We start from the raw sequence: 26313 nt of genomic DNA on the forward strand, positions 1-26313 counted from the left end.
ATTTTTCATATCAGTTATCAATTTTTTACTTTATATTGTTTGTTTATTGCCTATCTTTCCAAACTAGAGTATAACTAAATGAAGGCAGTGACTTTGTCTGTTTTGTTCTCTGCTCTATTTTTAGTAGCTAGAAAGGTGCTTGGCACATAGAAAAGACTCAGTAAATAAATATGTTTGCAGAAGGAATGAATTAATAACGCATATCTGTTGGGCATATTTCTCATACCAGGCCACATTATATGCCCATGGGCAGCATACTGATGTCTGGCTTTAGGCTGAGCACTGTGGCAGAGACTGCTGATTATCCATCAATATCTACTCTTTCCTTCTTCTGTAGTAATAGAACCCCTAATTTTTGGCTGGGCACAGAGCTATCAGAAATAAAGAGTACGGTTCCCAATCCCCTGTGCTGATAGGTATAGCTTTGTAACTAAGTGCAGGCCAATGGGATATGAGTGGAAGTCAGATGTACAACATCTAGGAAGTATCATTATAAGAGTGGATTCTATTTTCCCTCCCTTTTTTCCTTCCTGCTGGGTGAAACAGACTGTAATATTTGGAGTTTTGGCAGCCATTTTGGATCATGAGGCAACCTTGGTGATGGAAGGTACAGTCAATGGAGCAAAACAAGAAAGAAGAGGCCAGAGAATGTGGAGGCCAATACCAATTCTGAAGAACCTACCTCTTGACTTTAACAAGAATCAGAAATAAACTTCTGCTTTAAGTCCAGCCATACGGGGTTTTCTCTCACTTGAAGTTGGCTCTAATCCTAACTAATACAAGCACTAATCTCCAGTCTGACTTGAAGCCAGGTGGCGAGTTGCAAAGTACAAAGCATGATACCATATGAATTATTTACTTTCTTAAAAGGAAGTTGTGGGCATGATAGGAAGGCCAACACACAGAATGTCATCCTGTAGGAAATGTCAGCTGTGGAAAAGCATTATGGTAATGCCCCCCAGTGAATCACACCTTCCTGTGTCCACATACTTTTTTGCAATGTGATGTTGCTATTCCTTCCATGAAGAGGCAGAACCTGTCTCTCCACCCCCCTGAATCTGGGTTGGCCTTGTGACTGACTTGGACCAAAAGAATGTGATAGAAGTAACATAATGCCCGTTCCAGAGTCTAATCTGCAAAAGACTTTGCAGCTTCCACTTTCACCACCTGGAATCCTGAGATCACCAAGCTCTGAAGCCCAGTGTAGCTTACCAGAGGATGTGAAACCTTGTGGAGGGCAACAGAAGCACCCCAGGGCAGAGCCAGCACCAGCTGGCAGACATGTGAATGAGGCCACATGAGTGACTGCAGGCAAGGCAATCAGAAGTTACACCCAGATGGCCAGCCTACAGGATTGTGAAAATGAAATAACTGCTGTTTTAATTCACTAAATTTTGACGAGGTTTGTGATGCAGCAATAAGTACATGAAAACCCAAGTGAATATCTGTTTCTGGCTGCAGAAAGAGCCTACGACAAAGGCAAATATAAGTGAAAAGCACTTAATTAAGTTTGGTAACTTTTTAATTTTTTTTGGCCGTGCTTCACGGCTTGCGGGATCTTGGTTCCTGACCAGGGATCAAACCCCGGCCCTGGCAGTGAAAGTGCCGAGTCCTAACCACTGGACCACCAGGGAATTCCCAAGTTTGGTAACTTTTAAAGAGAAATATGAATGTTAGATGAGAAATTGGTAGAACTGGGTATGATTCTCTTTTCATTAACTAGTTTTATGACCTAGAAAAAGTTGCTTAGCCTCTTGGTGGCTCATTTTTCTCAGGTGTAATATGAAGCCCACCCCATGCTCACTCACTCATTCATTTACGAAACACTGATTACCCCTAACTGTTGGGAGATATTGTCATGAGAAGTGAAGTGATAGGAGACTTTGACTTTCTACTTATACATTTTTGTATGATTTGATTTTAAAAATATTATATTACTTTTATAATCAACAAAGATCATAAAGGTGTTATGGACTGAATTTTGCCCCCCAAAATTGATATGCTAAAGTCCTAATCCCCAGTAACTCAGAATGTGACTGTTTTTGAAGGTAGGGCCTTTAAAGAGACAAGTTAAAATGTGGTTGTTAGGGTCCTAATCCAGTCTGACTGGTACGAAGCAGGATATTAACCCAATCTGACCAGTGTCCTTATAAGAAGAGGAAATTTGGATGTATGGACACCAGGGATCCATGTGCACAGAGGAAAGACCATGTGAGGACACAGTGAGAAGGCAGCCATCTGGAAGGAGAAAGGCCTCAGAAGAAACAAATCCTGCTGACATTTTGATCTTGGGTTTATAGACTCTATAACTGTGAGAAAATAAATTTCTGCTGTTTAAACCACCCAGTCTGTAGTATTTTGTTAGGGTAGCCCTAGCAAATTAATACAGATGTTTTCATCTTGAAAAAGAACTAGTAGCTTCAATGAGCAGATGGTCCTTATTCTTGAGGTGATCATGTTCAAGTTGGAGGAGAGAGACAGTAACTTTTGATACAATGCAATGTGATAAATGCTGCAGTAGAACCATGTAAAGCATACTATGGGAGTCCAGAGGAGGGAGACCTTACTGGTGATGGAGAGGGAGATGATGGCGGGTCCAGTGGGGAGAGTTTAAGAAACCTATTCTGAGGGTGAGATGCCACCTTCAATGTTGAAGGAGGCGTAGGGACTCTACTCCTAACTACTGGCCTTTCTGCTGACCCTCTGTGCTTGGTCTCAGCAATATGATGCATTGGTCTCAGATAAGGATTTCAAGAATCAGTAAAATTTCAACAAACACACACACAGAAGTTGGGGAATGGGTATACTGATAGTAGTTTTGCCCATGTTCTATCTTACTTTTTTTTTTTTTTAAGACATTTAAAATGCTATGCATAGAAAATAAAAACAAAAAAAGAAAAAAAATGCTATGCATATCATTAAAGATATTTTAACATTATCTCATAATAAAGGACAATCTCCTACGTTGAATACATTTAGCTTTAAGTTTCTTCCATTGTCCTTGGTCTTTGCACTGCACGTGCATTAGTAGTAGTAGACCAGCATCTGACGGCAACTAGAGTTTCAAGACAACTTTTATTACTCAGGTTATGAAAACAATAATTTCTTTCTATGGCAGAAACTAGTTTTTCTCCAAAATCCATACTTCCCTTCTTCCATAGAAATAGAAGTTACACTAGGTACATGGCTACTCAGCTAAAGACTACAGCTTCATCCTCTTTTCACAGTTAGATGTGATTACGTGGCTAAGTTTTGGCTGATGGGATGTAAGTAGAAGTAATGGGTAAATTGAAGTTATATGTAATTTCTGGATCATCTCTACCTTAAAAGATAAGTGACTTGCCTTGAAGTTCCTCTCTTTTCCCTTTCCTCAGGCTGGAACACTGAATATCCCCACAACCTAACTTTGACCATGAAGCAATAAATGAAAGGAATATGGGTCCTTGAATGACTCTGTGGAGCAGAGACTCCCTGCGAAGCTGGACTGTTCACCTTACTGTAACATGAGAAAACATGTTATTTAAGCCTCTGCATATAGATGTATACTTTTTGGTGTCTCTTTTGGGGGACAGCTTAGTCTTTACCCTAATAAGCAAGTCCTGCTTTCTCTTGCTTTTATAGTGATATTTGCCTTCCAACTTCCCCTTCAGAAGTCCCATGCTACTTCTGTGTATCCCATCCACATGGGATACAGAAACTACTAGATCACCAGAGACAGACATTTACATAATAGTTTCCTACTGAAGTGTGGAATTCCCCCAAAGGAGAAGGCCAGTTACCTTCTCACCACTTTTACCTAGTTTCTCGCACACATCTCCACCTTGTTCCTTTGATCTACTTAGACTGCAGTTAAGGGAACCTCTCCCTCGGTAGTTCAGCTGCTCAGCCAATGGACACAACCCATCTTCAGGACTTTCCATCCTGCCTCTATCACTTCCCTTTTTACCTTCTGAGCACTGTTTCTTTTACTTTCCAGAGAACCAGATAATACGCATTCCCTTTCAAATCATAGACACTTTCAACAAATAGTCATTGAACTGGCACTCTATAAGGTATAAAATGATGAAATAGGGAAAGTATCTGACTTTCCAGTCTAGTTGGAAAAAATAGACAAATAAATAGGCAATTATAAATTAAAATACAAAGTTCTAAATTGGATTAAGTATAGTGTGTCATGGAAAGACTCAGAAGAGTCACCTAAACCAGTGTTTGTACAGGAGGGAGTGTGTTCAACAGCATAGAGTGAAATAAAGGCATGGAAAAGGTCAAGTAAATGTGTACATTGGCTGCATAAAACTCTACACTGTTAATTAGTAATAAGACATCATTCTAAAACTTCAAATAATTGAGAGTATATAAAATAAAAAGTGAAAGTTCTTCCTTCCACACACATTAATCTTAATCCCCATAGTGATTTGTTAATTTTTGGTTCATGTTCTTCCAGATGTATAGATATGAAAATAGATATATGAATATATACCCATGTAGGGTTTTATTTTTCAAAAAACCTAATCATAGTATACATGTTATGCAGCGTCCTTTTTTCCACATGGACTTATTTCCTTATCATGCATATATATTTACCTAACTTAAAAATAGTTTATAGACTTGCCTACGAAGGATACACTACCATTTAATAAATCTCTTCCTTTTTGACATTTAGGTTGTTTTCCATTTTTTTCCTTCTAATAGTAGTGTTTCAAGAAACATTCTATCCATTGGACTTAGGGATAACTATTAAGAGAAAAGGATTACAATATCAAGATTCTATACATGCCCAAGATATGATATGTATATGAGAAAAAAAATTAGACATTTTTGGTACGTAAAGTACCAGAAAGTTACCTTCTGCTTTTCTTTCTGGGGAATTTACTTGAGGACTCACTCTAGTAAAATCAAAATCAAAGCAAAACTATATCTCAGTGGGATTTAAGATGTATAAAAACATGAATGAGTAGTTAATCCAGCAAAATTTAGAAGATCAGTATAGAAGATCACAGTGTGGGTCCTGAATGGGGAACTTGGATATTACAAAGAAATTTATATTTCCCAAACTAATGTTTAGGCTTCTTTCGATTCCATACAAACCCTGAGAGGGGCCTATTTTTGAATCATGACAAAATTTTCTAGAAAAATAAGTAAGCAAAAATGGTTAGAGAATGTTTATAAAAGGGGCTGGAGATTGGTACCTGCTTTATCAGATGCTGAAGAATTATAAATATACAATAGTTAAAGCATGTTAAGTACTGAGAATAGACAGATAAATCAGTGACCCAGAAGTGATAATGTGGGACTAGAACTTATAAAATATAAAAAGATAATAAGATAATATATTTTAAAGAAGTTACAAACCTAAGGGTAAGGAATTGTTTCTTTAATAATTAATGTAGGGAAAAAGGAACTTTTTGATGACTATTTTATTAAAACTTTGTATCACAGAATACATATGGATAGATTAAAGAGTTAAAAATTCAACCATAAAAAATTAGAGAAGCTATAGAAGTTCATATCATCCCTTTATGAGGAAGGACTCCCTCAAGCCAAAAAGCAATGAAAGAAACCATAGGAAAAGACAATAGATTTTACCATAAAAAATATAAAATTTATAAAATTTCCATAGTTCAAAAAATATATAGATAAAAGGAAAAGGCAAATCCCAAACTGGGAAATATTTGTACAACATATGTTGCAGAAACCAGGGTTACTGTCACTTGTCAAAACTCTAATTTTGGTTAAATCCAATTCTTAGTCTAGTCTGTGCCTAAACCTTCACAGATGAGTGTGCCTGAAGAAAAATACAAAACCACGTGTGCTGGTCTAACTGTAAATTATACTGCTAACTGCTTTCAAGGAAGACTTTAGTCCTGTTCTCTTTTAGTACATGTATTTATTTATTTATTTATGGCTGCATTGGGTCTTCATTGCTTCGCACGGGCTTTCTCTAGTTGTGATGAGCAGGGGTTACTCTTCGTTGCGGAGCGCGGGCTTCTCATTGCAGTGGTTTCTCTTGTTGCAGAAAATAGGCTCTAGGCGCGCGGGCTTCAGTAGTTGTGGGACGTGGGCTCAGTAGTTTTGGCGCACGGGCGGCATGTGGGATCTTCCTGGACCAGGTCTAGAACCCGTGTCCCCTGCGTTGGCAGGTGGATACTTAACCACTGCACCACCAGGGAAGTCCCTAGTCTTGTTCTAAAACTGTAATATCAATACATTCCCCTAGCTCACTCACTCTCCCATGTTCCCTAACAACTATTTAGCACTGTCTTCTCACTTTTCATCATCTCCTCCCCATCTTCACTCTAAATTGGTGATCTTGCTTACAGTGGCAATCAGAAGAGAATTTACACACACCACACCACCATACCCACTAGTATTTCCCCTCCTGTCACAGAAAAATCTAACATGCTCCCATTAACCCCTTCACAAGGGCACTTGCTCCCACCCCTCTCAACTATTCAAGGACACGAATTGTCTCCAGAAATTCCCATTTCTCCCTCTCTCTACTGAAACACTCCCTTCAGCCTCAGTCATGATATTATTTTTCACATCTTAAAAAAAAACTCTCTTCTGTCCCACTTTTCCCTCAAGTTTTTGCACCATTTCTCTCTGCTTTGCAACATACCTTCTAGAAGGAGCTATATACTTTTTTTTTTTTTTTTTTTTTTGGCTGTGTTGGGTCTTTGTTGCTGCATGCAGGCTTTCTCTAGTTGCAGCAAGCAAGGGCTACTCTTCGTTGCGGTGCGCAGGCTACTCTTCGTTGTGGTGCACGGGCTTCTCATTGCGGTGGCTTCTCTTGTTGCAGAGTATGGGCTCTAGGCATGCAGGCTTCAGAACCTGTGGTGCGCGGGCTCAGTAGTTGTGGCACATGGGCTTAGTTGCTCCACGGCATGTGGGATCTTCCCGGACCAGGGCTCGAACCCGTGTCCCCTGCACTGGCAGGCAGATTCTTAACCGCTGCGCCACCAGGGAAGTCCAGGAGCTATATACACTTGCTTTAACATTTCCAATTCCTCAACTTCTGTTCTCTCTTGAACTCAACCCATTGAGATTTTTACCCCCACGAACTCTACTGCAACTGCTCTTGTCGACATCACTAATGACCTTCGTTTTTCCAAAAGCCAGTGATCAACTCTCAGTTTTATCTCATGTGATCTATCAGCAGCACTTGACACAACAATCACCCCTTCCAAGAAACATGTGATTTACTTGGCATCCAGAACACCACTCTGCTGACTCTCTTCTTCCTGCCTCCCTGTTTTTCATGTCTAAAATGGCCAGGCTGATCTTCCCACAACCCCCAAAACTGTTCCATCTGTAGTCTTCTCCATTTCAGTGAATGACAACTCTGTCTTTCCAGTTGCTCAGACCGTCAATTTGAAAGTCATATTTAATTCATCTCATTTTATCATACTCTACTTCCAACCAGACTGAACCCGTTGGCTCTGTCTTCAAAATATATCCACATGCTGATCACATTTTACCATTGTCACTGCTGCCACCCTGGTGCAAGCCAGTGCACATCTCCGGGATTAATACATAACCTAACTGATTTTCCTACTTCCACACTTGCTCCTTTTGTTCTCCACCCAGCAGTCAGAGTGATACTGTTAAGTCCGATTAGCACATCAGGTCTTTGCTGAACACGTTCCAAAGCCCTCATGTACGATATGCCCCCTCCTTATCCGCATCTTCTACACTCTCTCCTAGCTCACTCCACTTCAGTCCCAGCAGCCTGCTTACTGTTCCTGGAAAAAGCCAGACAGCTTGAGCATTTTCAATGGCTCCCTTCCCTCCTTTGTAGCTTCAGTCAAATATCATCTTCCTCACCCACTCTTTTTAGCCACTCCTGCTAAATCCCTATGCCCTCCTTTGCTTCATTTTTCACCTTAGTACTCACTGCCTTCTAATGCCCTATATAATTTTACTGATTTATTATGTCTCTTGCCTGTTTACTGACATTAGAATGTAAGCTCTACAAAGTCAGTGATTTTTGTTTGCATTATTTTTTACTGATGCAGTCCCACTGCTGGCACATAGTAGTTGTTCAATAAAGATTTGTTAAATAAATTAATGAATTATGTTCAATGAACATACAAAGGGCAAATGGGAGTGTAAATCGCTTCAAAATTCCTAAAATATAACTGAACAATACTGTTGTCCCTTGGTATCTGCAGAAGATTGGTTCTAGGACCGCACATGGATACCAAAATTTGAGGATACTCGTCCCTTATATAAAATGGCAAATACTATGTCATTTCATATAACCTACGCACACCCCCCCCCATATATTTTAAATCATCTCTAGATTACTTATAATACCTAATACCATGTAAATGCTGTGTAAATAGTTGAAAATACAATGTAAATTCTATGCAAATAGTTGCCCTGCACAGTCAATTCAAGTTTTGCTTTTTGGAACTTTCTGGAATTAAAAAGAATATTTTTTACCATCCAAGGTTGGTTGAATCCCTGGATGCAAAACCTGCAAATATGGAAGGCCAACTGTACATATCAGAAGTCTTACTTATATACTGAGTAATTTCGCTTTTAGAAATTTATCTCAGTGTAGGATTTCCCAAGCTAGTATAAAGGAAATAGGTACTGTTCCAAAATATTAATGGGTATACGAAAAATAAAGAAAATATTCTGAACAACAACAACAAAAATCTCTTCTAACCTGCTCTGGTTCTCAGACTTGGTTGCACATTATAATTACCTGAGGGGTTTTAAAACATACTGCTGCCTGAATCCCACCTGCAGAGATTCTGATTTAATTAGTTTGGACTTGTTGTCCCTCCTGTCATGATATTAGCAGCCTATGATTAGTACTGAGAACCATTAATTCATTAGAGGCTGTAGATGGTAATCCTGTTCACATCTTTGGGCCTGTATTTTTTCACATACAAAATGAAGGCATTAGAGTACGTGATCTGTAAGCATCCTTCCAACTGGGATACTCTATGTTCATACAGGAAAATCTCTTACTTAGGGCTTATAGGAAATATTTGCTGTCTCTTTCTAGTGATTTATTGGTGTGTGTGTGTGTGTGTGTGTGTGTGTGTGAGTGTGTGAAAGAAGAGCACATGTATCAGCTTTATAATGCTTGAAATAAGAAAGGTATATATTTTTACTATAGAGAAACCGAGATAATCAAAATTTCATAAAGAGTCATCAAGCCCTCCACTCCAACAGGTGTCAGGCATGATGTTAGGGGAAACTGTCACATACTTATTGTAGGGCCAACTAGAGCAAGAAACAGGACTCTGAAACCAGGAGCGCTGTTTTTTTAAATTGTCATTTGTTTATTTATTTTTATATATGTCTTAGTCTGTCAGGGCTGCTGTAACAGAATACCATAAACTGGTGGCTTATAAACAATAGAAATTGAGAAATATAAATATCTCACAATTCTGGAGGCTGGGAAGTCCAAGATCTAGGCACTGGCAGATTTGGTATCTGGTGAGAGCCCACCTCCTGGTGCAAAGACATCTGTCATTTGCTGTGTCCTTACATGGTGAAAGGGGCAAGGGAGTTCCTTGGGGTCTATTTTATAAGGGCATTAACCCCATTTATGAGGACCCTCTGCCTTCTATTCCTAATCACCTCTCAAAGGCCCCAGCTCCAAATACTAAAACACTGGGGACTAGATTTTAACATACAAGTTCCGGGGGACAGAAACATTCAGTCTATAGCAACATAAGACACTGAGAAACATTAGCAAATATCAAGTAATTCTTTTTAAAGCATCTAGGTATATAGTATGAAAAGGACTTTTGATCCTACAGAAGGCTTCTTACGCTCACTCTGTGCTCATGATTTCTAGTATTTTTTACAATATCCTTTTAAGTATAAGGTGTATGATATATACTCCAGTTAGATAAATCTTCCACCAATAAAGAAATAATTTTGTTTTACTAGTTTTGAGTTTGGTCAGTTGCCAATAATATTTTGTTTTTTCAGCTGAATAAACAATAAATTCAGGCAGCTATTTACATGTGTGGCACACTTGAAAGAAACTTTTTAGAACACAGAAGCCAAAGTCATTCACTCTGTCATTAAAAAGATAATGTAGCTGAGTTGAATTAAGCCATTTAGGGATGCATTTCTTCCCAAGGGAAACTACAAAGCTTATTCCTCACAAGCTAACTTCATTGCCCCCACACAATTAGACACTGAAGATCAGATAAAATGGTACTGCACTTATCACTGTGAACTATAAACCTTCAAAAAAATCCAATTACCCATTTCGATAACCAAAGAAATGCACTTTTTAGAGGGGCCCTGAACCAAGATGGCAGAGTAGAAGGACGTGCTCTCACTCCCTCTTGTGAGAACACCAGAATCACAACTAACTGCTGGACAATCATTGAAAGGAAGACAATGGAACTCACCAAAAAAGATACCTCACATCCAAAGACAAAGGAAAAGCCACAATGAGATGGTAGGAGGGACGCAATCACAGTAAAATCAAATCCCATAACTGCTGGGTGGGTGACTCACAAACTGGAGAACACTTATACCACAGAAGTCCACCCACTGGAGTGAAGGTTCTGAGCCCCACGTCAGGCTTCCCAACCTGGGGGTCCAGCAATGGGAGGAGGAATTCCTAGAGAATCAGACTTTGAAGTCTACTGGGATTTGATTGCAGGACTTCGACAGGACTGGGGGAAACAAAGACTCCACTCTTGAAGGGTACACGCAAAATAGTGTGCGCATAGGGACCCAGGGGAAGGAGCAGTGACCCCAGGGGAGACTGAACCAGACCTACATGCTAGTGTTGGAGGGTTTCCTGCACAGGCTGGGGCGGGGGGGTGGCTGTGGCTCACCGTAGGGACAAGGACACTGGCAGCATAAAATCTGGGAAGTCCTCCTTGGTGTTAGCCCTCCCAGAGTCCCTACCAAAGAGTCCAGGTAGTCTCCAGTGTTGGGTTGCCTCAGGCCAAACAACCAGCAGGGAGAGAACCCAGCCCCACCCATCAGCAGTCAAGTGGATTAAAGTTTTACTGAGCTCTGCCCACCAGAGCAACAGTCAGCTCTACCCACCACCAGTCCCTCCCATCAGGAAACTTGCACAAGCCTCCTAGATAGCCTCATCCATCAGAAGGCAGACAGCAGAAGCAAGAAGAACTACAATCCTGCAGCCTGCGGAACAAAAGCCACATTCACAGAAAGACAGACAAGATGAAAAGGCAGAGGGCTATGTACCAGATGAAGGAACAAGATAAAACCTCAGAATAACAACTAAATGAAGTGGAGATAGGCAACCTTCCAGAAAAAGAATTCAGAATAATGATAGTGAAGATGATCCAGGACCTCGGAAAAAGAATGGGGGCAAAGATCGATAAGATGTGAGAAATGTTCAACAAAGACCTAGAAGAATTAAAGAACAAACAAACAGAGAGGAACAATACAATAACTGAAATGAAAACTACACTAGAAGGAATCAATAGCAGAATAACTGAGGCAGAAGAACGGGTAAGTGACCTGGAAGACAGAATGGTGGAATTCACTGCTGTGGAACAGAATAAAGAAAAAAGAATGAAAAGAAATGAAGACAGCCTGAGAGACCTCTGGGACAACATTAAATGTAACAACATTCATATTATAGGGGTCCCAGAAGGAGAAGAGAGAGAGAAGGGACCAGAGAAAATATTTGAAGAGATTATAGTCGAAAACTTCCCTAATATGGGAAAGAAAATAGACACCCAACTCCAGGAAGCACAGAGTCCCATACAGGATAAATCTAAGGAGAAACATGCCGAGACACATAGTAATCAAATTGGTAAAAATTAAAGACAAAGAAAAATTATTGAAAGCAGCAAGGGAAAAACAACAAATAACGTAAAAAGGAACTCCCAAAAGGTTAACAGCTGATTTCTCAGCAGAAACTCTACAAGCCAGAAGGGAGTAGCATGATATACTTAAAGTGATGAAAGGGAAGATCCTACAACCAGGATTACTCTACCCGGCAAGGATCTCATTCAGATTCAATGGAGAAATCAAAAGCTTAACAGACAAGCAAAAGCTAGGAGAATTCAAACCGGCACCAAACCAGCTCTAAAACAAATGTGAAAGGAAATTCTCTAAGTGGGAAACACAAGAGAAGAAAAGGACCTACAAAAACAAACCCAAAACAATTAAGAAAATGGTCATAGGAACATACATATCGATAATTACCTTAAACGTGAATGGATTAAATGCTCCAACCAAAAGACACAGGCTTGCTGAATGGACACAAAAACAAGACCCATATATATGTTGTCTACAAAAGACCCACTTCAGACCTAGGGACACATACAGACTGAAAGTGAGGGGATGGAAAAAGATATTCCATGCAAATGGAAATCAAAAGAAAGCTGCAGTAGCAATACTCATTTCAGATAAAATAGACTTTAAAGTAAAGAATGTTACAAGAGACAAGGAAGGACACTACAAAATGATCAGGGGATCAATCCAAGAAGAAAATATAACAATTATAAATATATATGCTCCCAACATAGGAGCACATCAATACATAAGGCAACTGCTAACAGCTATAAAAGAGGAAATCGACAGTAACACAATAATAGTGGGGGGCTTACCACCTCACTTACACCAATGGACAGATCATCCAAAATGAAAATAAATAAGGAAACATAGGTTTTAAATGACACAATACACCAGATAGATTTAATTGATATTTATAGGACATTCCATCCAAAAACAGCAGATTACACTTTCTTCTCAAGTGTGCATAGAACATTCTCCAGGATAGATCACATCTTGGGTCACAAACCAAGCCTCAGTAAATTTAAGAAAATTGAAATCATATCAAGCATCTTTTCTGACCACAAGGATATGAGATTAGAAATGAATTACAGGGAAAAAAATGTAAAAAACACAAACACATGGAGGCTAGACAATACATTACTAAATAACCAAGATATCACTGAAGAAATCAAAGAGGAAACAAAAAAATACCTAGAGACAAATGACAATGAAAACACAATGATCCAAAACCTATGGGATGCAGCAAAAGCAGTTCTAAGAGGAAAGTTTATAGCTATACAAGCCTATCTCAAGAAACAAGAAAAATCTCAAATAAACAATCTAACCTTACACCTAAAGGAACTAGAGAAAGAAGAACAAACAAAACCCAAAGTTAGCAGAGGGAAAGAAATCATAAAGATCAGAGCAGAAATAAATGAAATAGAAACAAAACAACAGCAAAGATCAATAAAACTAAAAGCTGGTTCTTTGAGAAGATAAACAAAATTGATAAACCATTAGCCAGACTCATCAAGAAAAAGAAGGAGAGGACTCAAATCAATAAAATTAGAAATGAAAAAGGAGAAGTTACAACAAGCACCGCAGAAATACAAAGCATTCTAAGAGACTACTACAAGCAACTCTGTGCCAATTAAATGGACAACCTGGAAGAAATGGACAAATTCTTAGAAAGCTATAACCTTCCAAGACTGAACCAGGAAGAAACAGAAAATATGAACAGATGAATCACAAGTAATGAAATTGAAACTGTGATTAAAAATCTTCCAACAAACAAAAGTCCAGGACTAGATGGCTTCACAGGTGAATTCCATCAGTCATTTAGAGAAGAGCTAACACCCATCCTTCTCAAACTCTCCAAAAAATTGCAGAGGAAGCAACACTCCCAAACTCATTCTATGAGGTCACCTGGTATCAGCCTGGTATCACACCTGGTATCACCCTGATACCAAAACCAGACAAAGATACCTGGTATCACCTGGTATCACCCCTGCTATCACCCTGATACCAAAACCAGACAAAGATACTCCAAAAAAAGAAAATTACAGACCAATATCACTGATGAATATACATGCAAAAATCCTCAACAAAATACTAGCAAACAGAATCCAACAATACATTAAAAGGATCCTATACCACGATCAAGTGGGATTTATCCCAGGGATGCAAGGAATTCTTCAATATACGCAAATAAATCACTGTGATAAACCATATTAACAAACTGAAGAATAAAAACCATATGATCATCTCAATAGACGCAGAAAAAGCTGTTGACAAAATTCAACACCGATTTTTGATAAAATCTCTCCAGAAAGTGGGCATAGAGGGAAACTACCTCAACATAATAAAGGCCATATATGACAAACCTACAGCAAACATCATTCTCAATGTTGAAAAACTGAAAGCATTTCCTCTAAGATCAGGAACAAGACAAGGATGTCCACTCTCGCCACTATTATTCAACATAGTTTTGGAAGTTCTAGCCACAGCAATCAGAGAAGAAAAAGAAATAAAAGGAATACAAATTGGAAAAGAAGAAGTAAAACTGTCACTGTTTGCAGATGACATGATACTATACATAGAGAATCCTAAAGATGCCACCAGAAATCTACTAGAGTTAATCAATGAATTTGGTAAAGTTACAGGATACAAAATTAATGCACAGAAATCTCTTGCATTCCTATACACTAATGATGAAAAATCTGAAAGAAATTAAGGAAACACTCCCACTTACCATTGCAACAAAAAGAATAAAATACCTAAGAATAAACCTACCTAGGGATACAAAAGACCTGTATGCAGAAAACTATAAGACACGGATGAAAGAAATTAAAGATGATACCAACAGATGGAGAGATATACCATGTTCTTGGATTGGAAGAATCAATATTGTGAAAATGACTATACTACCGAAAGCAATCTACAGATGCAGTGAAATCCCTATTAAATTACCAATGGCATTTTTTACGGAACTAGAACAAAAAATCTTAAAATTTGTATGGAGACACAAAAGACCCCGAATAGGTAAAGCAATCTTGAGGGAAAAAAACAGAGCTGGAGGAATCAGACTCCCTGCCTTCAGACTATACTACTCAGCTATAGTAATCAAGACAATATGGTACTGGCACAAAAACAGAAACAAAAAGCAATGGAACAAGATAGAAAGCCCAGAGATAAACCCACACACCTATGCTCAACTAATCTATGACAAAGGAGGAAAGTATATACAGTGGAGAAAAGACAGTCTTTTCAGTAAGTGGTGCTGGGAAAACTGGACAGCTACATGTAAAAGAATGAAATTAGAACACACCCTAACACCATACACAAAAATAAACTCAAAATGGATTAGAGACCTAAATGTAAGACCAGACACTATAAAACTCTTAGAGGGAAACATTGGAAGAACACACTTGAACATAAATCACAGCAAGATCTTTTTTGATCCACCTCCTACAGTAATGGAAATAAAAACAAAAATAAACAAATGGGATTTAATGAAACCTCAAAGCTTTTGCTCAGCAAAGGAAACCATAAACACGATGAAAAGACAACCCTCAGAATGGGAGAAAAATATTTGCAAATGAATCAATGGACAAAGGATTAATCTCCAAAATATATAAAGAGCTCATGGAGCTCCATATTAAAAAAACAAACAACCCAATCCAAAAATGGGAAGAAGATCTAAATAGACATTTCTCCAAAGAAGACATACAGATGGCCAAGAAGCACATGAAACGCTGCTCAACATGACTAATTACTAGAGAAATGCAAATCAAAACTACAATGAGGTATCACCTCACACCAGTTAGAATGGGCATCATCAGAAGATCTACAAACAACAAATGCTCGAGAGGGTGTAGAGAAAAGGGAACCCTCTTGCACTGTTGGTGGGAATGTAAATTGATACAGCCACTATGGAGAACAGTATGGAGGTTCCTTAAAAAACTAAAAATAGAATTACCCTATGATCCAGCAATCCCACTACTGGGCATATATCCAGAGAAAACCACAATTCAAAAAGACACATGCACCCCAATGTTCATTGCAGCACTATTTACAATAGCCAGGTCATGGAAGCAACCTAAATGCCCATCGACAGATGGATGGATAAAGAAGATGTGGTACATATATACAATAGAATATTACTCAGTCATAAAAAGGAACAAAATTGGGTCATTTGTTGAGACATGGATGGATCTAGAGATTGTCATACAGAGTGAAGTAAGTCAGAAAGCGAAAAAAAAATATCGTATATTAACGCATATATGTGGAACTTAGAAAAATGGTACAGATGAACCGGTTTTCAGGGCAGAAATTGAGACACAGATGTGGAGAACAAATGTATGGACACCAAGGGTGGAAAGTGGCGGGGGGATGGGGGTGGTTGTGTGATGAATTGGGTGATTGGGATTGACATGTATACACTGATCTGTATAAAATGGATAACTAATAAGAACGTGCTGTATAAAAAAATAAATAAAATTCAAAAATTAATAAAAAAAGAAATGCACTTTTTAGGGAAAATAACCTGTTTGGGAAAAAAGGTCATTGTATGTAACAGACAGTTGGTTTTAAATTCCACTTCATAAGTTAGTGTATAAAATGAGAAAACCCACTTCACATGAATTATTAAGTAATATATAAATAAGTATACAGTGCTTTTAAGGTAAAATGCCTGGTACATAGCAAATCCTCAAGGCATGTCAGCATTTAACATTCTAGGGATGATTTGTGTTTAAATATTACTAAACATTACTTATGAGGCTTTTGATTAAATGTTTTAAAGAAGATTAAGACCTTTTTATTTTTGACCTTGCCAATTATGCTACAAAGTGGATTATCTCTGTAATGTGAGAACACTGTAGTTCTTGTTAATTTTTTTTATTGTTAGTTTCACTGCACAATATGTCTAGTATCAAATAGTATTTGGCCAGGTATTTTATTGATGTTGTAATAGTTTAAAATAGACGAATAGTACAAAGAAAGTGAAAATGACCACTGGGGTCCCAGAAACCAGAACCTGGTAGTGAGCACGGGTAGTGGGTGGTGGGCAAACTTATGCACAAGATTCTAATGGATGCCCTTTGGTATTTTACTGGATCTGACCAAGCAATATCTTCTTTACACGGAGTAGTGGTGTTGAGCTTCTGGGCATAAACCTCTCATCATCTCAGAATAAGTCTATGTTTGGGCTATGAAAGTGTGGAAAGCCCACAAACAGTCTTAGAAGCAAGACCACGAAGTAATCCTGCAAAGACAGTAAAGAAGCAGCAATATAGTCATTACGCTCTAACTGGCTGGGCATTGATGGATCTTTGTTTATTTCACTGAATGGTAATATTAGGAAAGATTATTTGGGTGGCAATAGTTGCTCTTCTAGACATCTCCTTTCTTTTTTTTTTTTTTAAATTAACCACCACCCTTGAGGAGTGATCAGGGATAGTTTAAACCAACTGACCTGGGTTGAAGAGTTCCTAAACTGCCCACACCATCTTGTTTCTCAAGACTGCCTTTAGTTTTGGTGAATGAGAAAGCACTTGTTGCCATTTCCTTTCTGAGAACTGCTGAGTTAGGAGGAAAGGAAGTGAGAGATGTTCGACTGAATTCTGTCCTGTGGGGGAAGTGCAGGGCTGGGCTGGGCTGGGCTGTGCCTCTGAGCACAAGCTTCTACTTTTGTGGGGCTGGCTTCCCAAGTGTCTGGTTCCTCTTTCTAAATGTCTGTAAATTGGTTTGAGCAGTCCTACCTAATCCCCTTTCTGGGAACAAATGACCCAGGGTTCAGGGAGTGGCTAACTTTCTTTGCCTAAACTCTGGGCCAGACTGGGAGTCTATGGGAGCCCTGACGTTGGATGTGGTTCTGCCATTAACTCACATGTTTCATCATTGTTTTACTGGATATTGAAATCATGCTTATAATATTATGTTACACCATTTTCCAGCATTACGTCAGTGTCTTTGGCACACTGGACCTTATTTGTCCATGAATTGAAAGCTTCTGCTTCCTTAAGAATGTATTGACTCCCCTGTTAATGTTGTGATTATCGTTGAAACTCATTTCTTGTGCTGTAATATATCTATGCTGTTTGTTTGCAGGTGTTTGGGAAGTGGTGTGGTTGAGCTAAAAATATTCAGAAAGATTCAAAGAAAAAGTCTTCTGCCACACAAATTCTCTGATACTCTTCTCAACGTATCTGTTACCATCTCAAATAGTTAATTACATGATTCTCTAAAGCCCTATAGATATATGTTGCTGCTAATACTTTATTTAGTCTGTTTTTGACTCATAATTCCACTACTGCAATTTAAGTCTAAAAATTACCTTTAGGCTGTAAGGCTCTGGGGTCAAGATTGCCTAGATTCAAAACTCAGTTTGGCCTTCTCCGGCTATGTGGTCTCAGGTGAATTTCATCATCTGTAAAATGGGTATAAAAATTAGCAATCACCAAGTAGAATGTAGAAAAGATTAAGTAATCACAGCTTAAGCTACTATTGTCTCCTTTTCTTTAATCATAGAAAATAGGCAAGGAGAAAATATTTATTGAGTATCTTCTATTTGCTAGGCACTATTATGAGCCCATGCAATCCTCTGTGAGGTAGACATCCTTTTATTTTCAGATGATTAAATTATGACTAGAAAGCTTAATCAACTGTCCTAAAGGTCACACAGCTAGTAAATCGTTCACACCTAGGTTTGCTTTTAAAGCATATGTCTTTTTCACTACACAACATAAAGAAAACTTTATTCATCTTTTCCCTCCCCAGGTTATAATGTTTCAGGGTCTCCCACTGTTGTCACACAATTATTTTGTATGTACGAAAACAACTGCATGACTTGATAGCTCATGAAATGACATGGAGGAAACTTAAATACATATTACTAAGTGAAAGAAGTCAATATGAAAAGGCTACATACTGTTATGATTTCAACTATATGACATACTGGAAAATGAAGACAGTAAAAATATCAGTAGTTGCCAGGGGTTAGGGGAGACGGAAGGATGAGTAGGTGGCACACATAAGATTTTCAGGGCAGTGAAACTACTCTGTATGATACTTTATTGGTGAATACATGTTATTATACATTTGTCCAAAACCATAAAATGTACAACACCAAGAACCAACCCTAAGGTAAATTATATGGACTTTGGGTGATGATGTGTTAATGTAAGTTCATCAGCTACAACAAAGGTACCACTCTGGGGGGAATATTGATAATGGGGAGAGGTTATACCTGTGTCGGGGTAGAAAGTATAAGGGAAATCTCCGTACCTTCCTCTCTAACATAAAACTACTCTAAAAAATAGTCTATTAAAAAACAAACAAGCATAAAGAAAAGCAACATGGGTAAGCGATGTAATCTAGAGAAGGGTAAGGAAAAATAATACATTTGCAAAGGAATTTAACTACTTGTCTATCTGCCTAGCATTATAGAGTGAAAAGCACCAAGACTAGGTTGGACAACTTGTGTTGACGCCCTGCTTGCTCACAAAGTTCCTGGGTGACCTTCAGCAAACTACCTCACCTTTCTGGATCTCAATTTTAAATATGCTTAAAATGAGGCGGTTGAGTGGATCTCTAACTTCCTTTCCGGCCCTAAAATTTCTGCCTTACAGCTAAGGACCCATCCCTACCTTTTTTTTCTTTCAACCCAGACCAGCCACCCTAGCCTGAACCTTGTTCTTACTCTACTGCATACTTTTTGGCGTACCCACTGGGTCCTAAAACACAGCAACCGTTCGCAGTGACTGCGAAACTAAAGGGCAGGGGGGCGGGAGGACTGAACTCTGAGGGGAAAAAAAAAAAAAATGCATGAAAACCCAGAAGACTGACAGCAAGTGATAGAAACCTTTAGATGGAAGACTAGGCAGGGTAGAGCCGACGCTGCGCAGCGACGGCGGAAGCTGGAGGAGGGTGGGGCGGAGCCGAGATCCGATTGGACGGCTGAGGGGGCGGGGCCCGCGCTGACATGCCGGGGAGGAAAGAGGGAGGCTGCGCTGGCGTCGCCTGCCAGTTTCCGCCCCTTGGCTTCCCCGGAGCCTGGAGGGCGGGGCTCGCCATGGGACGTCACAAGAGGCGGGGCGACCCGGGGGTCCAGCCGGCGCGCGGGCGCGTTCCGCAGTCGGTGTTTGGTGCTCTGGGTGCGTGGTAGTTTGGCTTCTGCTCTGGGTTCGCTGTCACAGCCCGTCACTACCCGGAGCCCGGGACAGACAGGGCAACGCCCGTGTGTGTGTGTGAGCGGGACTCAGGGCAGAGGCGTCCTCTCGCTGTCTTTTTTTCTTCCTTTTATCCAAAGAAGGGGGCAGTTCTCGCGCTTGCCTTCCTGTCGCCCCGTTGGGAGCGGGGTTGGTGTGCGGAGTGGTTCGTCTTTTTTTCTTTTAAACTTGTGAGCGTTTTTGGTTTTGTTTTTATTTTTTTCCTCCCCTTTTTTTTAGGCTCAGTGCCGTCTGGACTGGTTTCATTGGTCCCTGACTAACCGCTTTCTGCCCCTTCTCTCGCCAACCCCGCCCAAGGTCGCCCCTCTGCCCTCGCCCCTGGCCCGGGGGGTGGGAAGCTTTGTCAGGCTCCCTGCCCACTCGAGTCTCCGCAGCGTAGCAGCACCTGCTTCAGTATGAACGGGGTCAACGACCCCCCTCTTTTTATAAAAGATATTAAGCCCGGACTGAAAAACTTAAATGTCGTCTTTATTGTGCTGGAGATAGGTAAGTGGGGTCCGCATCCCGCCTCGCCGCCCTGTGTGCGTCCCGGGACAGGAGGGAAGGGCGCCGCCGCCGCGAGCCGGGGGCTCCCGTCCCCCTTTCCTCCCTTTCCTCTCCCCTCCCCCCATCCACGTGGCCCCGTTGGCCCGAGCTGGGGCCGTAGCCTACCTGCGGCGAGAACCCGGGGCTCGACCTCTTCCCACCTTTCAGGTGCATTTTGATCCCGGAGGAGGAGTTAGCTTTTTGGAAGTCCTCATTATCTAATACACCCCTCCCCATTTTGATTTTTAAATCCTCACAGGACGCGTGACCAAAACCAAAGACGGCCATGAAGTGAGATCATGCAAAGTAGCAGATAAAACTGGCAGCATCACTATTTCCGTGTGGGATGAAATCGGAGGTCTTATACAGCCAGGGGATATTATTCGGTTGACCAGAGGGTAGGTGTGCATAGAAGGGTTGGGGGATCAGAGTGCCTCCCAAGTAGGAGTCTGCGGAATCGGAATTGGCTGACGCCCGGGACCTTGGCAAGTTCTAAAATTTCATCTTTTCTGTGGGCCACCCCGAGGATTTTTAAGCCCCTTCAGTGTTAACCTCAGGTGATGGACGGCATTGGGATGTAACACCTTCGCCTTTAAAAGCAGTCAGTTTCAGCCTAATCTAAACAACCCCACCCTCAGTTTACAGATTAAGTAGATTTTTAAATACTGTTCTGGGATTACTGAGTCTTTTTAGTAGATTGTTAAAACTAACATAATCAATACTTCATCTTTTTCATAAACTATTTAATATAGTTGTCACTTAGCTTTTTTTCCAACCTTTTCCCCTTTTTAATGACTTTTGAGATCCTGCCCGTATTTTATTTGTATACTCATTTAGACAGTGTGGACGTAAATCGAGATTGTAGTTGGAGAATTTAGTAGGTTTTGTAGTATGTCAGATTTGTACTCGAATGTAAAAGTTGAGAGAGGAAGTTTACAATATCTGGAAGTCACGTTCTTGAAAATAATTTCTTGTGCCTACTGCTGTAAGGTCAATGTTGTACAAAAACAAAATGATGTGCAGAAAATGTTTGGCAGAAAGATGTCTATGATACCTCTGTCCAAAAGAGTTAGTTGGCAGATTGGCTTTTAAAAATAATTTAGTACAAGCTTTTTTTTTTTGATTAGTAATTAGACTGCCTTTAGAGATTTACCAAGTATTAGGAGGATAAAATGCCAGAAAGGGGTCTTAAAAATAGATTTTGGAAGCTTTGTGGTCAGTAGAATTGTAATAATTCATTGGTCATAACTGTAGGAAAAGTGGATGGAGATTGACGTTGGCAAAGTAAATAGAATCTCAGAAAAGTGTTGGATCACCCTGAAAGTAGGAGCTTAGAGCCCTTTGATAGTATTTTACAGGTCTTACAACATCTTCAGGAAGTGAGGCATAGTATCATCGAAGAAGGAAGTGAGAGTCAGGACATTTTTTTTCTTATACACTGACTCATTATGACACTGGCTATGTCTTTTAAACTTCCACATCTTTAACTTGCACAAAAGAGAATTTCTACCTGGGAGGATATGGTAAGAATTAGCATAATTAAAGTTTTTTGGCTGCCAAAGTATCTCATCCAGTGATTAGAAGTTATTTTATACACTGTAAACGGCATCTCTTTTCAATTATTTCATATTTTGTAGTCACGGAAAATACATAGATGTGTCCATCAAAAAAACTGGAAAAACTAAGTCAGTAGCCTTATAGTATCTATAGGATTTTAAGGAGTATAGTTACCAAGGAGTACAGTTTAAAGGAAAATTCAAAACCAAAGAAACTCTACTGTTACTTCAGTGTAACCTTGACGTTATTACACTTTTCAACTTCCTTTTCTGTAAAATGGGAATATTTATACCTTACTAAAGTAACATATCTAGCAGAGTCTGGCCCATTGTAAGGCCCTTAAATTCTGGTTGAATCTAAGAAAAGTAGCTTTTGAAAAAAGGTATACATCTCAATAATGGTAATTTGAATATTGGGATGCATATCAGAAAACGCTGCAAACATTGATCTCATTCCTGAAATAAGTGAAAGTTAAATGTTTTAGTTGTAGTAACTTCAAATTTTCTCTCAAAATAGGCACTAATTTTTACTTTAGTAAGGTGAAATATTAGTGCACTGTCTCCTAAGTTACTTTTTGTGTAACTTAAAAGTGGTGAATGGAGTCTTTAATAAATAACCTTTACTAAATGAAGAGAAATATATAATGTGAAATGAGAAAAATTTTATTAACCTGTATTAAAAGATGAACTATCGGGCTTCCCTGGTGGCGCAGTGGTTCAGAGTCCGCCTGCCGATGCAGGGGACGCGGGTTCGTGCCCCCGGTCCGGGAAGATCCCACATGCCGCGGAGCGGCTGGGCCCGTGAGTCATGGCCGCTGAGCCGGCGCGTCCGGAGCCTGTGCTCCGCAACGGGAGAGGCCACAACAGTGAGAGGCCCGTGTACCGCAAAAAAAAAAAAAAAAAAGAAAAAAAAAAAGATGAACTATCATTATACTTAAGCAATATTTGGTTATAATTTATCTTTCTAAATCATGAAGTTACCATAGTAGTTGTACAAAGAACCACTGAAAACCAAGCCTTGGGCTTATTTTATAATATTGATGAATTTACATTTGTCTTAGATTTGTGAATAGGATTATTTTATCTAATGATGCTTCCTGCATTCAAAATTGTTCTCAGTAAATAATCGTTCAGCCAAGTTGTTGCTAAAAACTGGGAATTTGGAAAAGCAGATAAGCGAAAGATTTGTGATCATAGTTTTTTAGCCCCTTGATTAAATTTTACTAAATTTTCAGTAGCTTAGGAATAACACATACTAGCCTATGTGTTTTATGGAGGCAAAGGAAAATATATATCAATATCTGGTAGACCAAGTACATGCGTGTAAAAGTAAACACTAGGGTGTTGATTTTATATGCCCTGTGTTTGAAAAGTAATTCTGCTTGAATCTCTGCAGTTTGAATGTTCTCCCTTTCTTAATTGACTAAAGATGTGATCTTTGGAGTATAACAATGCTTGCTTTGCAAAAAGACTTCTATTTTCTAGGGTTAGTTATCGTTTATATAATTATGTCAAAATTTGGCGGTAGAGTTTTCTTTGCATCATTCCTTAGTAAGTAACAAGTTAATCAATGGTAGATACAGGGTTTGAGCCCCACCTGCACCCCAATACAAAAAAAATAGTATAAAGATTTATTTGATTTAAGTAGAAGGAAATATACATATTTCCATAGAACTGATGTTTCTTTTCTTTCTAGGTATGCATCCATGTGGAAAGGATGTCTGACACTTTATACTGGAAGGGGTGGAGAACTTCAGAAAATTGGGGAGTAAGTATCAAGATGCATTTCATATAATTGAATAAATTACAAATAATATGTACAGAATAACTGGTAGGTATAAACGATCAACCTATTTGTTGACTTTTTGACTGTAAACTGAATGCTTGCAGCAGCTTAACTTTGCATGTATGTGCTAGTTTAACACCTATCAGTACTGTTTCCTGTGGTTGAGAATGTCAGTTTTTCCTGGCAAAGAGCATTAAGAAGCTGCACTTGAGACAGTCCCCAGTGGGACCATTTCTGTAGGCTTTGGGAATGTATATCTTTCAGATGTCACAAATGCCATTTGAAGTAAGTTCTGTATGTAAAAGGACTTGCAGCAATGACAATTGAAGTCCTGTATTTATCCACAGTCTAGGTACCGTACAGGCAGCCACAATGCAAGCTTCTATAAACTACTGCCGTGGTAATCTCCACCCTGACTTGGAGGAACCATCCTCTCTAGGGGTGTAAAGGTAATTCAGCCTCCATGCTGGCCTAGACATTTGGGATGTACTCATAAAGTATGGTGTAGGCAATGAGCCAAATCATAAAATCCATTCTGTTTGGTTAATGCCTGACATCAACTTAATGCCTGTCAAAATAGAGGATATCTAAAGAGAGAAGCCACAAGTGGCACCAAAAATAAATAAATAAATAAAGGAAGGAAGGAAGAATGTGTTCTACACTACAGGAATAAGATACTTTGGGAAAAATAAGCAATCTTGCTAGCTTTTAAAGATCAGAAACTGGTAACACTTTGCTTTCGCTTAGGAAGAAAATTAGGATTCACTTATGTTCGTACTTAGAGTAGTAGTAGAGCAACGTGTTATGAGAGGTCTTAGCATCAATATTACAGAAAGATTGAGGATCCTGTTCTGACTTTCATGTATAGAGAGGTATTTATAATAATGGAGGTCAGTTATGTGAAGAACCACTGGGGGTCACTCAATACATAGTGACTTTGTCAGGGTCAGTCCAGGAGTTACCAAAACTGATTCTGATTTATTTGTGGGTTGAGGAGCTAAGAAAATGCTCGTGCGTAATGTTTATCAATATACACCATAGTCAGCTGATAAGAAGCATTGGGATAAACCGTGTCTTGATAGCCAGTTGTCTTTATTCATGCCTGCAAAATCCACTTTTAACCTTGAATGATTATCTTTGCAGATTCACAGTGATTGGTCAAAGAGGGACGGGATGAAAGTGTGTGAGTGGATCAGTGCAAATCCATCACCATTGCTGGAAAAACTCTGGAACCCTAATAAACATGGTTCAGAGGCATCAACCAGCCTATGTGGAAAAACAGGACAAAGATGTGTTTCTGTGTCCTTGATCTTTGATAAGGACAGAAGAAGAATTAAAATACAAAATAGAATGTTTTAAACATTGTAGGCAATCAAATATTTGATTTTTTTAATGAAACATAAGCATTTAGAAAGTTTTTGTTGTAAATGAATAGAGTTAGTTAGCATATTGCTGTTTGGTAATTCATTTGACATCTACATTCTTTATTCCTGAAAGTTATGCATGTTATGTAAAGAAAGGTTGATTATTTCAGAAATCATTCAAATTGTCCTTTATTGTCTTTCAGATTTTGTATGGTTTATTCAGAAGTGCCAAATTTCAGTGAACCTAACCCAGATTATCGAGGACAGCAGAACAAAGGGGTAATTAATCCAAATGTATTGTCTGTTTTTATGATTAAGCTAATTTTGACTATGTACTATAAATCTGTGGCTAGGTTGCCAAGCTTTTCATACCCTAAGTATAATGGAGACAATTTTAAAAAGAATCTTTTTAAAGATTCTTTAATGGAATTCTTTTCCGTTTTATATGTTTTGTGAGTGAGTCTGTATAGGTATCTGTAGTATCATATATGAAATGTACAGTCAGCCCTCCATATCCATGGATCATTCAACCAACTGGGATTGCACTGGTTGAATTTGCTGATGCAGAATGTTCCTATACAGAGGGCTGACTACAGTATGCCATATTGCACAAGAAACTTCAACATCTTCAGATTTTGGTATCTGGGGGGTCCTGGAACCAATCCCCCTGAGATACTGAGGGACGACTGTATGTGCCATTTAGCAGTTTAGCACTTTTGAGGAGCAGGGAGTAATATCAGGAAGGTGTAAGATGTAACAGAAGCTTTGAAAGGTCTGGAAACATTCCTGAATATTTTAACATTGAAAGGACTTGGATAAATCTTTTTAAATTGTTTAAAAACCCTTGAAAGTTTAAAAGAAAACAATGGCTACAACATGTTATAATAATATGGTTTTTTGAAAATCTTCATTTGATTACATTAAGGCATTTTTTTAATAGGCACACAGTGAGCAGAAGAATAATTCCATGAATAGTAATATGGGTACAGGTACATTTGGACCAGTGGGTAAGATTTTTTTTTTTTGGTATATTTGTTATCAGGTGTAAGAATTAAGGGAATCTATCTTATGAAAATATAACTGATTTTTCTAGAAAGCAGATTCCC

The 26313-nt window shown here is 39.1% G+C and overlaps 1 protein-coding gene and 1 long non-coding RNA gene across 4 annotated transcripts in view; one reads left to right on the forward strand and one right to left on the reverse strand.

Annotated features, from left to right (window-relative positions):
* Nucleotides 1-20767, reverse strand: part of LOC117195543 (uncharacterized) — a 41244-nt gene extending 20477 nt beyond the window's left edge. For both annotated transcript variants that reach the window (XR_007478356.1, XR_007478355.1), the window contains exons 1-2: nt 20628-20767; nt 18083-18175 (exon numbers count right to left, since the gene is read on the reverse strand). This is a non-coding gene — a long non-coding RNA (uncharacterized LOC117195543). The remainder of the gene's footprint in view (nt 1-18082; nt 18176-20627) is intronic.
* NABP1 (nucleic acid binding protein 1) overlaps nt 1-26313 on the forward strand; it is a 94464-nt gene that overhangs the window by 65857 nt on the left and 2294 nt on the right. The window contains exons 1-5 of one of the 2 annotated variants that reach the window (XM_012535628.3): nt 19842-20462; nt 20761-20899; nt 23754-23825; nt 25411-25486; nt 26148-26214. In XM_012535628.3, coding sequence (XP_012391082.1) covers nt 20372-20462; nt 20761-20899; nt 23754-23825; nt 25411-25486; nt 26148-26214 — 445 coding nt within the window. In that variant the 5' untranslated portion in view covers nt 19842-20371. Of the gene's footprint in view, nt 1-19841; nt 20463-20760; nt 20900-23753; nt 23826-25410; nt 25487-26147; nt 26215-26313 lie in introns of those variants that run through there. The other variant, XM_033400314.2, reaches the window with a different exon arrangement.

Source organism: Orcinus orca, chromosome 7 (assembly GCF_937001465.1).
Source record: "Orcinus orca chromosome 7, mOrcOrc1.1, whole genome shotgun sequence".
Classification (NCBI taxonomy): Eukaryota; Metazoa; Chordata; class Mammalia; order Artiodactyla; family Delphinidae; genus Orcinus; species Orcinus orca.